The sequence below is a fragment of the Daphnia pulex genome, chromosome 4, assembly GCF_021134715.1.
Source record: "Daphnia pulex isolate KAP4 chromosome 4, ASM2113471v1".
Lineage (NCBI taxonomy): Eukaryota > Metazoa > Arthropoda > Branchiopoda > Diplostraca > Daphniidae > Daphnia > Daphnia pulex.
In genome coordinates, this window is record NC_060020.1 from 3,285,882 (window position 1) to 3,301,687 (window position 15,806).

The 15,806-nt window shown below is 41.6% G+C and overlaps 2 protein-coding genes across 51 annotated transcripts; one reads left to right on the forward strand and one right to left on the reverse strand.

The window, feature by feature from the left end:
- Positions 1-32: 32 nt before the first annotated feature.
- On the reverse strand, positions 33-8,586 carry LOC124192470 (ELAV-like protein 1-B). 50 transcript variants are annotated; one of them, XM_046585787.1, is made up of 11 exons: positions 8,059-8,586; positions 6,199-6,311; positions 5,925-6,078; positions 5,672-5,778; positions 5,117-5,270; positions 4,792-4,974; positions 4,576-4,690; positions 4,017-4,124; positions 3,291-3,332; positions 2,817-2,911; positions 33-2,736 (listed from the first exon to the last, which is right to left on the reverse strand). In XM_046585787.1, exons 2-11 carry the CDS (start codon positions 6,274-6,276, stop codon positions 2,465-2,467), a joined length of 1,308 nt encoding a protein of 435 aa, XP_046441743.1. In that variant the 5' UTR covers positions 6,277-6,311; positions 8,059-8,586; the 3' UTR covers positions 33-2,464. The 50 variants fall into 50 exon arrangements, with proteins under 50 accessions (XP_046441743.1, XP_046441724.1, XP_046441722.1 ...); XM_046585768.1 differs by having other exon boundaries at positions 33-2,766; positions 4,792-4,971; positions 5,672-5,775; positions 6,190-6,311; positions 8,059-8,471; XM_046585766.1 differs by having other exon boundaries at positions 33-2,766; positions 5,672-5,775; positions 6,190-6,311; positions 8,059-8,471.
- Positions 8,587-9,468: 882 nt separating this feature from the next.
- Positions 9,469-11,941, forward strand: LOC124192474 (AP-1 complex subunit mu-1-like). The gene is made up of 8 exons (XM_046585811.1): positions 9,469-9,656; positions 9,732-10,087; positions 10,153-10,297; positions 10,365-10,555; positions 10,612-10,690; positions 10,769-10,999; positions 11,233-11,358; positions 11,482-11,941. The coding sequence occupies exons 1-8, from the start codon at positions 9,615-9,617 to the stop codon at positions 11,578-11,580; spliced, it is 1,269 nt and encodes a 422-aa protein (XP_046441767.1). The 5' UTR covers positions 9,469-9,614; the 3' UTR covers positions 11,581-11,941.
- Positions 11,942-15,806: the final 3,865 nt, after the last annotated feature.

Sequence of the window (15,806 nt, forward strand, 5' to 3'; positions counted from 1 at the left end):
AAGACCAAATAAAGAAAATTAAATGACGAAACTTTTGTTTTATAAGGTGATGTATTTTCCCACGAAAATGTTCGGTATTTCATTATATTTACAAGCATTCGATTTTTTTGGGTATTTTTTCAATTTCTATATAGATTCAACATTGTCTTTCTGTTTTCTCCCAAGTTCTAATATCGCGTTGAATTTTGTATGTTTGTATGTTTTAAGCTTATCATGATATTAATACTTTTCCCTGTGATCTTTTCACGTTCCATTCACCGCGTTTGCGTGTTTGTTGACTTGAGCATCGCGGCAAAATTTCATTTTTTTCTAATGTTAATAATTTCCATCAAAACGCTCGTTCAACGTGTCATTCGTGGCGCGAAATTCGAAAACGGATCACCAAGTTTTCGATTGTTCTTTAGATGTTGTTGTTGATGTAGTAGTTGGTTGTTTGAACGACCAAAATTAAAAAGACAAATCAAGGAGAAACTACACGTAATCGAAAAAATTGGAATTCAAAAAACGAGAGAAAAATTTTCGACGGGTTGACTAGAGAAAGGAGAGCGCAAAAAAGAGGAAAGAGGAGATCGAGAGCGCGACAAGAAAAACAATGACCAAAAAAGGTGGCATTTTTTCGAAATTATGAGAAGGGAAAATTGAATGATAAAAATACACGAAACTATGAATAACTACGGTAGACCAAACACTACTGGTCTCGGTTCTTTTTGTTTTTTAAAAGAGCGGGGAAAAAGAACCGAACAAGTGACGAAATGAGAAAAGGGAACCGAGCGGACGGCGAACCCCCAAAAGTAACTACGAAAATGATCCAATCGAGCCAAATTCGCAAGAAAATTTAAATTGTTCCTGTCGCTCGCTTCAGAGACGCAAAAAGGAAAGAAAACATGGAAAGCACTACTTATAATAATAATAATAATAATAAGAATAAACCTTTTCGTATTTCTACTCGCTACCATAGGAATTAAAAGAAAACTATTTACCGCTACTCGACTCGATAAACAGGAGGTAAACGAGTGAATTGAAAAAAGATGACACGCAAAAATCGTCAAAGAAGTAATTTTTTCTTGAAAAAAAAAACACATATGAAACTTTTCTCTCTCTTTCTCTGTCGTCAACTTCAGTTAATAATAAGGAATGTATCGACTAAATATCCGCATCCTGACGTCCCTTCCGCGACGCACTCTGGCGATTAAGTAGACTTTTGCGAGTATTTCCGTTCTTTCGTGTACGTCCGGACGTACGTTCCGTGTCTGTGTAAAACGTATAATGTGTTTGTGTTTGACGTGTACGAATGTGTTTTCAAACAGGAAAAAAAAAATTATTTAAATGAAAAATAAAAAATTGAACGAAATGAAATAAATGAAAGTTCAGAAAAAAAATTGGTGTAACTGAAAGTGATGAACCAAGTAAGGGGACATAGAAAAAAAAACCAAATGGGGAAATAAATGAATCCAGATGAATATCCAAAACTCAGAAAAAAAAAAGAAAAAATAAATACACATAAATTCTCAGTTAGTAAGGGCAGGGTTTTCGTCTGAAAGTTAAGGAGTGAAAAAGGTAGTTGAATAGTTTGGAATTATTCCCAATAGTCAGTTGTTTGATTTTAAGCTTTTTTAAAGGTTTCAACTGACGAGGGAAGGAGACATCATTCCAGGTTGGGGGATAGGAAGAGCGTGATAGAAAAATGTACGAAAGATAAACAAAACTCAATTATTTTGCACCATTCGGAATTTTAAGAATGGTCGAGAACACGGCGTTGACGGAGGTGAAAACGATTTGCATCCACTCTTCTTTTTCCTCGGAAAAAAATACCAAAAAGTCGGTAGACTTTTTTCTCTGTCCTTCAACCAAGTGACTAGCAATCTCAAATTTCATTTTCCCTTTTTTTTTTTTACATTTGATGAGATCCATTTCTTGCCTCACTGCGAAAACTTTATTCGCAAATTTTCTCGACTAAACCTCTCGCGTATATAATTCTTCTCGGTTTCTTTTGCTTCGTTTTCTCTTCCGTTTTTCTTCTACTTTTTGCAATTCTTAAATAACGTCGCTTGAGCAGAGCTGACTAGCTTTGTAAACGATGATTTTTTGATGAGAGGAATTTTCAACCGATTATTGGTTTGTTTTTGGGGTGAGGTTTTACGAGGAGGTAAAGAAACGCGACCACAATCGGACGTGATTCTTTTGAGGGGGGGGGGTGGAAGGGGGTGTGTTCCATGACAATGATTTCTTTCCTTTCGTTTGTTTTAGAAATTCCCGCAGACGAAGCAAGTGCGAGATGTCCGTGAAGGGAGGTCAGATGGGGGAGGGTCTTGTCTTCTATTTCAGTTATTTGAATGGAGGGGGTTGTCAGCTACTAAAGCGAATCGGAGGGGAGGGGGTATGTGTATCTGTGTGTGTACGTGTGTTGGTGTGGGTGAAAGTGTAAGTGGCTGGCTCTGGCAATGGTAGTAGTGTGTGAAATCCGTTAGGCTTTGCTGGGACGACCAGTGGAGGATCCGGCGGTTTTGAAAGAGACTTGCAGGACGCGGTTACCGAGCGTGTAGCCATTGAGCGACTGGATAGCCACAAGTGCTTCATCGTAGTTGGTCATGGTGACGAACCCGAAGCCTTTGCACTTGTTCGTTTGCAAATCGCGAATCACTTTGACGCTCTGGACAGCACCGAAGGGGCCAAAGAGTTGCCACAGGACGCTCTCCTCCGTGTCGGGCGCCAAGTTGTAAACAAAAATGCACCAGCCTGTTCCTTCATCAAATTTGAAGTAAACATCTGTGAATTTCAAACGGGGTTTATTCACTGTGGAACTTTATATACCGTACCTGGAATGGCAGCACCAGCGGCGGCAGCGGCAGCAGCGGCCGCAGCTCCAGGAAGCAACGGCGAAGCCAAAATATCACCGGCCAAAGGCGAAAACCTAAACGCCAACGCCGAAAGAGAAAAGAAAAATGGCAAACACGCAACAAAGAAAAAAAAAAACACAAAATTATTATTACACGTTGAACGTCAAATCAATAATTAACAAATTATGTTTTGTCATTTTGCAAAAATCTCCAATTTAAATTTCAAAATAAAGGAACGATTTACGAGTTAAACGTTCAAGTTAGTTGTTATCTTGGACATTCAGAAAGAGAAAGCGCAAAAAGTGACAGTCGAACTAAAAAAATCGAGACCAGGACCAACCAAATGATAATAATAAGAATAAGAATAATAATAACGAGAAAGAGTTTTGAAAACTAAAAATTCGAAAACCGAAAAAAAGTTGAAATGGTTTGCATGATGATATAGAGACTGACCTTTGAAGCCCCTTGTTGAGGGCCAACACAGCCTTGCCCGCACTTGAGTGTGTGTAACAATGGAGGAAGAATATACAAATAGAAAAAACAGGTGGGTTCGGGAGCGGGAAGAAATGTAAAAAAAAAAAGAAACACATTAAAAATAAGAAAAAATCAAGAGAAAACACAAAAATCAGATTTGACAAGTCAAAATAGTAGAAACCCAACAAATCATACGCGCAACCAAATCAACTAGATTTTATTAGACGCGGAAAGCAACCACCACTCGACTTTTTGCGAAATTGATTATTTTTGTTTTAGAGAATTATTTTGTGTTTTAGTTACAGTGTGGTTTTTCCTTGTCCGTGTCAGAAATGTCACACGCTGAAACGCACAGCTAGTGGGTCTCAAATAGTAGTACGTAGTAGCAGTGGTAGTAGTAGCAGTAGTAAGACGCCCGCCATTGACGGTGGCCTGTCCCCCTTCAAACCTCTCCCACGAAATCTAAATTTGTTTTGTTTTTTGTTTTTTTTACTACCAAATTTCTTCCTAAACATTGAACATCCGCCAAGTGTTAATTTATAACCATTCCAGATTAATGAGAAAACAAGTGACCATATCAAAAAAGAATTCAAGTGCTTGTAAAAAGGATCAAGGGTCGTGTTTTCTTTTTTGTTTTTATCTTTTCACTAGATGAAAAGCTTTGGGTTGCGAGGGACAGGGAATTTTGAAAAAAGAATAAGCTACCTGGAAGGAGTGCGAGCGCCTTCCGAAAGGTCGGTGATGCTCATTTCATTGACCCCAACACCGTCATTCACACCAGTGACGCCCATCGGTTGCCACGCTGCCCCGCCTCTGTCATAAACATAAAAATAATCCAAATCATACAATTGAATCTGAGTATCAGAAGAAAATCAACCACCAAATCAAAAACAAACAAAAATTGTGAATACCCAAAATTTAGAATTTTATTCTTTTTTGTAATTCGTTTTTTGTTTGTTTTAGTTTTACTTGTTGTATATAAATGGCGGGGCAGCCACGACCAACCGCCGACTTTTATCATTCTTAACGAGCGACTGTCATTGGAGAGTTTTGGCTCAGACTTACTGGCCCGATTTTTTTAAAATAAGCGTAACGGATGAAACAGAAGTTATGTGGAAGAGACGGAAGAAACAACAAAAAAGAAACAGGAAACATAAAAAACAAAATTCAAATGAAACAAAAAAAGAAGCAGATAGTAGTAGTAGCTAGTAAGAGATTGAAAAAAAAAGGAGGGTTTAAAAGAAATTTAGGATTTCAAATGTACCTGGCCAAAGGAGAAAGTGGGATGTAGCGAAGGCGTCCGGTAGGATGTATAGGTCCTCCGAAACGTCTCACGCCCAGCGCCGCAGCAGCCGCCGCCGCCGCTCCTGATGAAAATTCTGTAAAAAAAAAACAAATAAATTCCGTCATCAATCTGTCCCGTCTGTCGTTCCATATAACGTCAAGTAGAGGTGCAAGGATGTAGAGTTATATCGTTTACCAGGTAGATAGGCAGCCAGCGGAGCTAGGCCCTTGGTAGAATTGCTCGGGTTGTTGGCAAACTTGACAGTGATGGGCTCGGTGGCTCCTTGCGGCACGGTGCCATTCAACTTTTCGATGGCGCGTTCTGCCTCCCCTCGCGTGTCAAACCGAATGAACCCCACCCCTTTTGACAGACCGGCTGCTTACATGTGTTTAAAAATAGAAGCGCAGGGCAAATGAAAAAGAGAATATCAAAATAAATTTCAGTGAATCAAAATAAAGTCTCGTAGCTAAGGCAATAAACTCTAAAAAAGAATATCCAGTAAAAAGTAATAGTGAAATACCCGTGATGCTATCGCAGAGGATTCTAGACGTAATGATGCGTCCAAAAGGCGCAAATAGAGTCTCTAATTCGCTCTGGCACATCGTCTTGGGTATGCCGCTGACGTACAAGTTGGCTCCCTTAATGTTCTCACTGCTGGGACGGGCGAACGAAACCTAAATTGGCAATGAAATGGTTAATATTTTAACGTCAAAGTTAGGCAGTTGGACGAGGGAGGAGAAAAACGAAAATCAAGGCATGATATGCATTTGCCATCCCAGTTGTGTCAACAAAGCTGGACGCTTCATATACTAAAAAGAGAAGAAGCACAGTGACCATAATACACGGTCTACCGACTTTTTTTCTCCCTTCATTTCAGCCCAGTCTTGTAAAACTTTGGGCTCTATTTCGGGAAATCAAAACATTCGACGCTACATGAGAAGACCAGACAGAACCCGTGTTCGTAGATACAAACAGACGGAAGAAATGAAAGAGACCCCTTTCTTCGTCTTCCCGTATGCAAAATAAATAATCTTCCTTCTAACAAAAAGCGGATCAAATTTTGTTATATATTCACCTTGATGGTTTTGTTCTGCAGACGCAATCCATTGAGAGTATTTATGGCTTTTTCGGCATCTTCAGCTCGGTGGTAATTGACGAATCCGTAACCCAAACTCTGCCCTGCTTTCAGATCGAAAGACACAAACGGAAACAGAAAAAAAAAGAGAGAAATCGGGTTGATTTTTACTGAATTCGGATAATTTAGGGGTTAAAATAAAATTCCAGACAGTCGATAAATTATCTACCATCATTGATCTCAAAATCAAGACCTGTGATTTTGTCGCGGATGAGTTTGCAACTCTCGACTTCGCCAATGGAGGCGAACAAGGAACGAATCTCTTCTTGGGTCATCGTCTGTGGCAAGTAATTAACAATCAAGTTAGTCTTGCTCTCGTCATCTTTGGGTACAATGTGCTGCGATCCCTGTATGAGAAGAAAAGAAACAAGACACCAACGTCAATGTCGAACACGACAAGTCCAGGAAATGGATTTAAAAAAGTAGAGTAGAAAAATGAGACAGACGAATCCTCTCACGTGGCTAACATTATTGACGGATGCAACGTGGTTGAGTCCATTGGCTGTCAGGACGCCGTGTTGAGGTAGACTTTCTAAACCGTTCATTCTGTCGCTGATGCTTTCGGCTGCTGCTGCGTAATCTATAAAAGACAACAAAATACAAACAAATAAATGTTTTGTTCAGACAAAAGTTAATGATACGCCCACAGAAAAGTCGTAGAGCAATCGCTCCGAGGTGGAACGGGACTCATTAGCGTGACTAAAGTGTTTTAAAGACACGTGTCCTCTCATTAAAAATACTCTTTTTTAAAACGGAAAAACAAGAAAGCCAAAACTCGCATACCCCTAGTACGACAAAAGCACACAAACAGAAAACGGACTAGCCAGCCGAATTTTTGGGCGTCAGAGGAAAAAAGGAGCTAGAGACCTCGGCGGAGGAGCTATCGATCGGCGTCTGTACACCACAAGAGTAGCTGGTTGGTCGCAGGATTATGACGCCATCTGACGTGGAATGGGGATTCGCGTCCGGACACAATCACAACACACACACACAGTGAACACACACACACACAAAAGGAGATGGGGGAATTTAAAAAGCCTGGATGCAGCTGCTCCAACCAACAACCCCCTGGTAACCATCTGCACATGAAATGTGCAGACACCCTACTCTTGAATTGAATAGCGGGCAACATGGGGTCGATGAGATCTTTCTCTCTCTTGTGTCGCAGGCAACAACAGAACAAATAATAACGGGGTTGTTGTTTGAGAAACGGTTTTTTTTTTATGATAACATTTTTTGGACGACACGTTAGATCAAGACGCGCGACAATGTTCCCTCGTCATGAATAATACCCGGGGAAAAAAAGTAAGTCGTCGGAGAGAGTTTCGTATTACGTCCGGCTCTTTCATGTCTCCCAGGATCGAATCGTCCAATGCGGCAGAGAGAGAAAACGAGTTTTTCTTTCATCGATTCCCTCGACTCTCTTTTCTCCTTTCGAAAAAATCTTGTTCGCTAGGCTAGCCAACTACTACCCCCTCTCTCTCTTTTTCTATACTACTGACAGAGAAGAAGAAGAACTATTGATCCACTCACTGAAAAAAAGGTGGGGGAGTCACGGTTGCCATGGAGGCCATGCAAACACATAGACACACACGGCGCAGATGGATCGAAGTGGCGCTTGCGCCCACCATCTGCCCTACTCGGAACTTTTCATCCGGTTTCCGTTTTAATTTTTTCAAAAACCGACAAAGGGTGATGAGTTAACGTTCTAGAAAATGTCATTACCTTAAAAAAGAAAACGCATTTAAACTTTTTCTCAGCACCTCGTGAAAAGAAATGTTTGAAAAAAAAAAAGAAGCTGTAGAGTTACTGTTACTAAAAGTCTACGACATTCCCGAAGGAGAAGGAGGGGGGTCTCTCCGGACGCCGCTGGATTATTGATCGTCGCTTTGAACGCACGCGCGGGGGCCACACAAAAAACTAAATCGATATAGACCCTCCCATAGTTGCAGCTGCTTCTTCCTGACAAGACCTTGCCCTTTTTTCTGAAAAAATAAAACACGAAACTTTCGTGTGTGTGTTGACTGATGAGTGAAATGAAAATAACTCTATACACACTCACTGAAAAAAAAGGTGGGGGGAAAGGGGGGGGGGGGAATGATTAGCTACACACACGACGGCTAGGGCAAGAGGCTGGGTATGAACACAGTGACAGTTGGTTTCGGCAGCTGTTTGCTTACGTAGCCCATCCCGTTCCATACCTTTTTTTCTTTTTCTTTTTCTTTTTTTGACCCGATCTATCTCTTACTTATTTCTTTCTCCGAAAAACCGCCATCTTGAAATGGCAAAAGGGGGGTACCCTATGCAATCGAAGATTATTATATTACCTTTTATGATGTGTTGGAAAAATGGCCGGTGGTTACCCGCGTGGTCTCACACACTCTCACACTCTGTCGTCGATTTAAGAAAAAGAACGATTTTGGAGGGAAAACGTGTAGGTAGAAAAATGAACGCGAATCAAAAAACGATATTTCGAAAAAAGGAAATCAAGAGAAAAAACAGCCCGTGTGTTTTAATATCGAGTCAAAATTACGAATACGAATTTAGAATTTAATTGTTTTTTGTTTTTGTCAAAACTGAAAAAAGGTAAGACAAAAAAAGAGGATAGGAAACTGATAGCTGATGGATGGAAGAAAAAGAAAAAATTAACACACGAGAAAAAACTTCAAAAAGGATGGGAACGAAGGAACACAAGACTTGCTCGCTGTGTGTCTGAACGTCTACTACACTAAACAGTCGGTTCGAATGGAAAATTGCAGTGCGCATGGTAGCGCCACCACCGTTCTCCCCCCCACCTCCTTTGATCGCACACATTTTCGTTATTCTCCCCCCTCTCGTTGAAATGGAAATGCTTCAAGTTCTATATATCCCTCTTGTATAAATAAAAAAAAAATTTTTAGCCATGTTTATTTATATATATTTCCGATCTATATATTTGGCTGGACAAGTAATAGAAATGTGTTGGTGTAACTCATTAACTCTGGAATGCCAAAGATTTTAGACGATTTCGTTTTTCTTTTCCGTCTTCCTCAGCAGAGGATGACGTCATTAAGGATTTACTGTGTATTGATTTCTTTAGTGTGTTGAGGAACGTCCGTATACTAGCCTTTGGGAACGAATCTTTTCCTGACTCTGCCAGACAGGATGACTGCTGTGTCTTCTGCCAACTGCACAGAGAGAGAGAAGAGCCGACATTTTGATTTGTTGGATTGAACTCATTTATAACCATCTAGCTGCGTTTCTTTTGTTCCAACTGCGTGTATACCACACAGGCAGCTAGATAAAAATGTATATTTGTATGTGGGTTGATGTATTTGAATAGAAGGAATCTTTTTCTAATTTCCACGGTTCTCATCGATCAAACAAAGGGACGCAGAATAAAGCACGAATTACGTATTACGACTTGGCTTTCATCGTTCCCCCCTTTCTCATTCCCTCTCGATCAGATAATATCAAAATAATTAGGTGTATATTCTTCTTCATTTTGAAAATCCATTGTTTCGATTCCTAGTTGAATTTAAAATGTCAGACTGCAATGAGTCACGATTATCATACATGGGGCGATATAGGATCTTCGATTAAACATTTTGATTAGCTTTTTTTTTCAAAATTACAAATCATATATATTTTAAGCATGTAACATACTGTGAAACATTTATTCGTCGAATTTTCGAAATGAAAATTCACCCATTTTGTTGGTGCGCTTTAGACGAATCTGAATTTCAGCGACTTGGCATTTTCCGTAGCAGAAGACCGATAAAGACCTGCCAAACTGGGTGGCGGTGTCACTGTCATCTCGGCCCATTTCCCGTCTAAATAAATATCAAGAAATCTCTTATTATTAATATTAAACAATAAGTGGTTTCTTTTTTTTTAACTCATCATGTCGACGTCAGCAATCTTCATTCTTGACGTAAAGGGAAAGGTAAAGATAGTTTAAATTTCTGATTTTATATGAATATTTATGAGTCATGAGTATATACGTGTTGGTGTCAAACAGGTGCTGATCTCGCGCAACTACCGAGGAGATGTCGAAATGGGGTTGATTGACAAATTCTTGCCTCTTTTAATGGAAAAAGAGGAAGAGGGTAACTTGACCCCACTGCTTCAAACGTCTGGATGCACATTCATGTACATACAGCATCAGAATCTGTACATTGTGAGCGTATCTCGTAACAACGCCAATGCAGCCATGGTTTTCTCTTTCCTACACAAAATTGTCCAAGTGATGAGCGAGTATTTCAAAGAAATTGAAGAGGAGAGCATCAGAGACAACTTTGTCATTGTATTTGAACTTTTGGATGAAATGAGTGATTTTGGCTACCCACAAACTACGGAAAGCAAGATCCTCCAAGAGTATGCTTCTGTTTCACCTTAGGCTTCCGTCTTACATCAACTAACTATAACCATTGTTACATCAGGTACATCACTCAAGAAGGGCACAAATTAGAAACTGCACCAAGACCACCTCCAGCAGTGACGAATGCGGTGTCCTGGCGGTCAGAAGGTATCAAGTACCGGAAAAATGAAGTGTTCCTGGACGTGATTGAATCTGTCAATCTTTTGGTAAGTTTTGTTTTCTACTCAAGAGTTCCCCTCTTTCAGATTCATCAAATCTTGCATCGTTATCCAGGCTTCTACTACTGGCAATGTTTTAAGGAGCGAGATCGTCGGCTCGATAAAGATGAGGGTCTACCTATCGGGCATGCCCGAGCTGCGTCTAGGACTTAACGACAAGGTCTTGTTCGAAAGCACTGGCCGTGGCAAATCAAAATCCGTCGAATTGGAGGACGTCAAGTTTCATCAGTGCGTCCGCCTGTCCAGGTAGTAGTTTACCCGCCATTCCGAAAACAGAACCATTTCTATTATTTCGTTATTAGGTTCGAAAACGACCGAACAATTTCTTTCATCCCACCGGATGGCGAGTTTGAGTTAATGTCTTATCGGTTAAACACTCACGTAAGTCTTCCATCCTATGCAAAGTCAAGTGAAAACTTGGGTCGAGTGTAACCCTTTTGATGTTTTGATTCGAAACAGGTGAAGCCCCTCATTTGGATCGAGTCTGTAATTGAACGGCATGCCCATTCTCGCGTCGAGTACATGATCAAAGCCCGGTCTCAATTCAAGCGCCGGTCCACTGCCAACCACGTTGAAGTCGTCGTTCCCGTTCCAGCGGACGCTGACTCTCCCAAGTTCAAGACATCCGTCGGAAGCGTCAAATACGTTCCCGAGCAGAATGTTCTCATTTGGAGTATCAAATCCTTTCCCGTATGTTCAATTTCCGCTTATTTTTTTGTCGCATTTTAACTGAGGGGGGAAGTAATCGAAAGGGAAACGGATGGATTTGTCCGGCTTTGTCCTTCTGCCTTATCTGTGACACCCCTGTCCTTCAATGGCTTCTTGTTGGGCTTTTCTCCCCCCGTGGGAGGCCGTGTGATGTAGACGTAAAAGGATCTGATGATGATAATGACCCACTCGTTCTTGTGCATTGCTATTCACAGGGCGGTAAGGAATATCTGATGCGGGCACACTTTGGGCTGCCCAGCGTCACCAGCGAGGAAACGGAAGGCAAACCTCCTATTCAGGTCAAGTTTGAGATCCCATACTTCACCACTTCGGGCATTCAGGTATCATTAAAAGACATTCCTACGCCATCTATGCGCCCTCGGCGGGAACCTTAGTCGTTATACCGCCGGTTGCGCCATCTCAGTTGGACTTGCAACTCACGCCCGATTGTATTGTTTTTCTAGGTTCGTTATTTGAAGATTATTGAGAAGAGCGGTTATCAAGCCTTGCCTTGGGTTCGTTACATCACCCAAAACGGTGATTACCAGTTAAGGACCAACTGATCACCAGAAAATTCGTCCAGTCTTCAAAAATTTTCTTTGCTTCTTCTCAAACCGGCTCCTTCCTTCTCCTATTGCTTTTGTCCTGATAAGTTTACACTTGTTGTTTTGAATATATTCCTTATCCTTAACGATTCTATTTCCTCCTCCCATCTTTTCCGCTTCAGGAAAATGAAAGAAATAGGAAAAAGTAATAATTAAAATCTTCTATTCCAGGTGTGATTTGTTGGATTTTTTTTCCGTAATATCATTTACTTTATATATTTTCTTTTCGTCTATCTCCTCCCTTTTTTCTCCCCCACTTTTTTTTTTATATAGCAGTTGCCTGATTACAATCACACTTAAATACACTGGTCCAAATCAGCAGGAATTCTCTTTGGTGCTGCTGCTAGTTGGTTCATTTTCAGTCCGGATCCTTCAAATGAGAAGGATTCGATAATGTGTGTAGTAGTTTGGGCTGAAATGAAATTGCCAATCCAGCAAAAGGGGGGGGGGTGTGGGAGGTTACGGTGTAGGGTGTTGTAGGACGGATGGATTTTGTTATTTGTGCTGAAACGTGTTCTCTCTTTATATTTTCTTCTCTCCATCCGTCGGTTGTTTGCCGATTCCGCCACCGTTTCTCCGTCAGCTTCAAAGAATCCCGGCGAATAGAAAAGAAAAAATACAAAAGAACCGTTTCTCTCGTTCTGTCATTCAGCTACTCCGGTCACGAACTTATAACTGAGCCTCTCTCCTACATACCCTCCCCTCCACCCCGTAGCTAGCCGCCTCCCATTTTTCTCAGACTCTTTTACTTTTACTCGCCTAATACTTTTTCTTCCATCGGTGCCTCCCTTTCCTTCCGCATGTGGAGAGAAGAAGAAAAGCCCATCTCTTATTTAACGACCATTCGTGATTGACTGCATATCTCCGACACTGGATGAGATTGTGTTGTGCAAGAGACCACCAGCAGCCAGCCGCATCCGTTTCTGCCATTCAGTTGTTTCTCTTCTCCTCCCTTTTCTCTTTTATTCACGTCGCCTATTCCTTTTGTCTTTCAATTCTTCGCCTGGCCCCTCCTGTTCTTCTTCAGATTCTTTTTTTTTTCATCTCGTCATTCCCAGTCTCTCCTCTCATTCATCGCAAACGAGGCAACACTCCAAAGTTGATTGAATCGAAACCTCTTGGAGATGGGCACTTGTCGTCATTGTTAGCCGCTCCGCTGAAGCAATTTCGACTTTGCGCCGCTTTTGTATGAGACACGAATGTGTATACGCGGCCGGATAGTAACGTACACTACTCGTAGATATACTGTCTGCAAATATTAAGGAGACCGGCTGCAGGGCGCGTTGCACTGGGCTTACTGTTGACTGGGCCTCGAGTATTGAGCCGCTCTGTTGCCCGTTAGATTGTCTCGTCGGGCGGCTGGCCCAGCACGCCGGAATATTTTCCCATTCCTCTATAAAACTCTCGGGGCTCTGTTGATTGCTGAATTCTCTTTCATTCCCGGCGTGTGTGTGATGGCGGCATCACGTCGCCGTTTACTTTACGATTATTTTTATTTTCACATCTAGATGATAATAATGATCGACGCCTTATTCTCGCTCGACGTGGTATTCCGGAATGAATACTCTTTTTATTATTATTATTATTATTATTGACTTTCCCATTCATCTTTGTGATCCGGTGATTCATTTCATTCAATCACGTCGAAAGGTATTTCATCCCCAACTATGCCGGGAATTTCATTTGACGCCAAATGCGATTCGGACGGCGTGAATGCTGCGCTGCGGGAGGGCTGCTGCCGTCTCGTCACTTACTGCGCGTTAAAAATACGGCGTGCAGAATACATAAGAAAAGGGGGTCGAACGAAATGAGTGGGAGTTTTTTTCCGCCGACAATATAAAATAGCTGTGCGCCCATTACATTATACAGTTTGGGCGGGGTCACGCGGTCCCCCCGATTCCAGTGCGTGAGTTTAATCGATGGCATTTGGCTGTGCTCATTCTAAATATTTGATTTTTCGATTTCCCAAAAACAGGATTAGACTATAGAGAGTCCTCTCCAAAACAGCCGTTATTGCCGAAATTTACGACCGCGCCCCTCTCGTTTTTAAATAGCTCGTGAGATAACACACTCGCGATAGCAGCAGCAGCACTAGACCATTTCCGCGAATCCCTGCAAGGGCCGGCGACCCATTCCAGCACTTATTTCGTCAAACAACATCAGATCGTCCATCCACTTTTTCTTCTTTTTCGAGTCGCCAAAGTAATCAAAATGCCGACTATATATCGCCATCGTCGAATAAAATAAAACATTGTCGGAGCCGGACTAGATCATCCATCGCACAGTAAAAATTTTAACGATCGAGCAGAGTCCTATACTATCACTACATACACTGTAACAATCATTGTATGTGTGTCTAGAAAAGATCGTGGGCTATACAATGGGGGGCAATCGAACAGGAGCTCTGCTTTTGGCTCTATCGCGATCTGTTTTTCTTTTCTTTTTTCTTTTAGGAGTCTGAACAGCTCCTTGCCCTTTCTTCTTTCCCGTTCTAGCTAGCTGTGTGTGTGTGGGATCCCTCACGGAGGCATGCCAGCCAAGCCCCGAATAATATCACGCGGGATAAAAGTGCAAAGGGATCCAAAGGGGAAACTTCCTTCCTTATTCTTTTCTTTCTTTTTTCTCATGGCGTCTATATACTACTATACGGCGGGATCCAGTTAACATATCCCACCCACCACCAGGAGCAGCAAGAGCGAAGAAAAAACTTGCATCTTCCCTTTAGAAATTCCGGTTCTCTTCTTAAGACTTTTGCTGGCCGTGCTGCTGCTGCGGCCAGCTGTTTTGCGAGCCCTTGAACGCAGCGGAGAGGTGATGTGTGCGGGGATGAAAGAATTCCCGCTGACGTAACGAGAACGGATGTGTGTGTGTGTGTATGTGCCACTATGAAAGTTTTGAACGTGGCGAAGGAAAAGATGAAGCCCCGACGTCCTGAAAGAAGAAATAAAAAAAAAGAAAAGGAAAAAAAACCTTCTGGCTTTTATTGTAGTACCAAAAAGCAGCAGCAGAAGAAGAAGAAGATCTTTGTATAGAACTCCGAGATCAAATGCACGGGGACACATTCGCGATGAATAGGGTAAAAAAAGAGCCCAGCGACACAGCAAGGATAGGGTACCCATTCATATATACAAGCGCAGCGAGTGATTTATTCCCTTCTGCGGATATTTACTGGATACAAAAGACGCCTTCCCTCCGCCTACTCTCTCTCACTGCGTTCATTTCCGTGCGTGTTATTGACGTCTACCTTATTACCGCGTCCGACGCGTTAGACTCTCGGACTCTGTAACGAGCTGTTAGGGCCGGTAAGGCGCAAAGGACGGACACAGTCGACTGTAAAAGTAAAAGTAAAAAAATAAATAAAAGAAAATAAAAGAAAAAGAAACTTCCGAGATCCGACTGATGTTCGCCGTTTTCTTCTTTATCTTTTCGCCCATCAATGCATCAATGCTGGGGGGTTATCAATTGTCGCCCATAATGATCATCCACGCTGCATCTCAGAGGAGCCTGGAGAATAATGTCTTTCCTAATTCCTACGTCGATCATTCGTCAAAACGACGTGATTGGTCTAATTAAAAATACATTCAAGAGTTGGACGAGTGGACGAGTGCAAGAGACACGGCCTTGGCTGCTCGTTGTTTGGGTAAAAGTCAACGCAAATTGCCGGAACCTCGGCCGGAACTGTGCAGCAATTGGTTGAATTAGCCTCGGATCGTCTACGATCACATATTTGCCACTTTGATTTCGCAGATAGCTAATAATGTGCATTCACTCACCCAATAAATTTTTTTTATTGAATGTTTTATGATGGCCGACTTTTCGGCCTTTGCCTAAACCCTCGCCAAAAATGGGAAGGGATTTGGTCAATGGTTTATAATACGGCGAATCCCGCAGTTGATTCGGCGGGAATACTACCGCGAATCACGATAGATTAATTCTCTCCAATGAACAATGTTTGTGACGGATATAGTTTATCGAGGGCTGTACGTGGCTGACCAATTCCTACAGGCGTTTAGAGTTGGTGAAGAATAAAGGTCATCACTTTTACTCATAACATTTGTTTAATATATACATTTATATTTTGGGAATATATCCAATTATTTTGAGATGCGTACACAAAGGACAATTACGAATTCAGATAAAATCTTTTTAGAACCTTTCCTTCATAATCAGTTCTTCATAAGACT

Bases quoted from the DNA above. Each gene is read 5' to 3' on its own strand.
- LOC124192470 (XM_046585758.1), bottom strand. From the start codon at position 6,276: ATGAACGGTTTAGAAAGTCTACCTCAACACGGCGTCCTGACAGCCAAT. The intron at 6,079-6,189 runs GTGAGAGGATTC...CTTCTCATACAG, and splicing joins CCGTCAATAATGTTAGCCAC to GGATCGCAGCACATTGTACC. The intron at 4,125-4,575 runs GTACATTTGAAA...TGTTTATGACAG, and splicing joins CCACTTTCTCCTTTGGCCAG to AGGCGGGGCAGCGTGGCAAC.
- LOC124192474 (XM_046585811.1), top strand. From the start codon at position 9,615: ATGTCGACGTCAGCAATCTTCATTCTTGACGTAAAGGGAAAG. The intron at 10,691-10,768 runs GTAAGTCTTCCA...GATTCGAAACAG, and splicing joins CTTATCGGTTAAACACTCAC to GTGAAGCCCCTCATTTGGAT. The intron at 11,359-11,481 runs GTATCATTAAAA...TTGTTTTTCTAG, and splicing joins TCACCACTTCGGGCATTCAG to GTTCGTTATTTGAAGATTAT.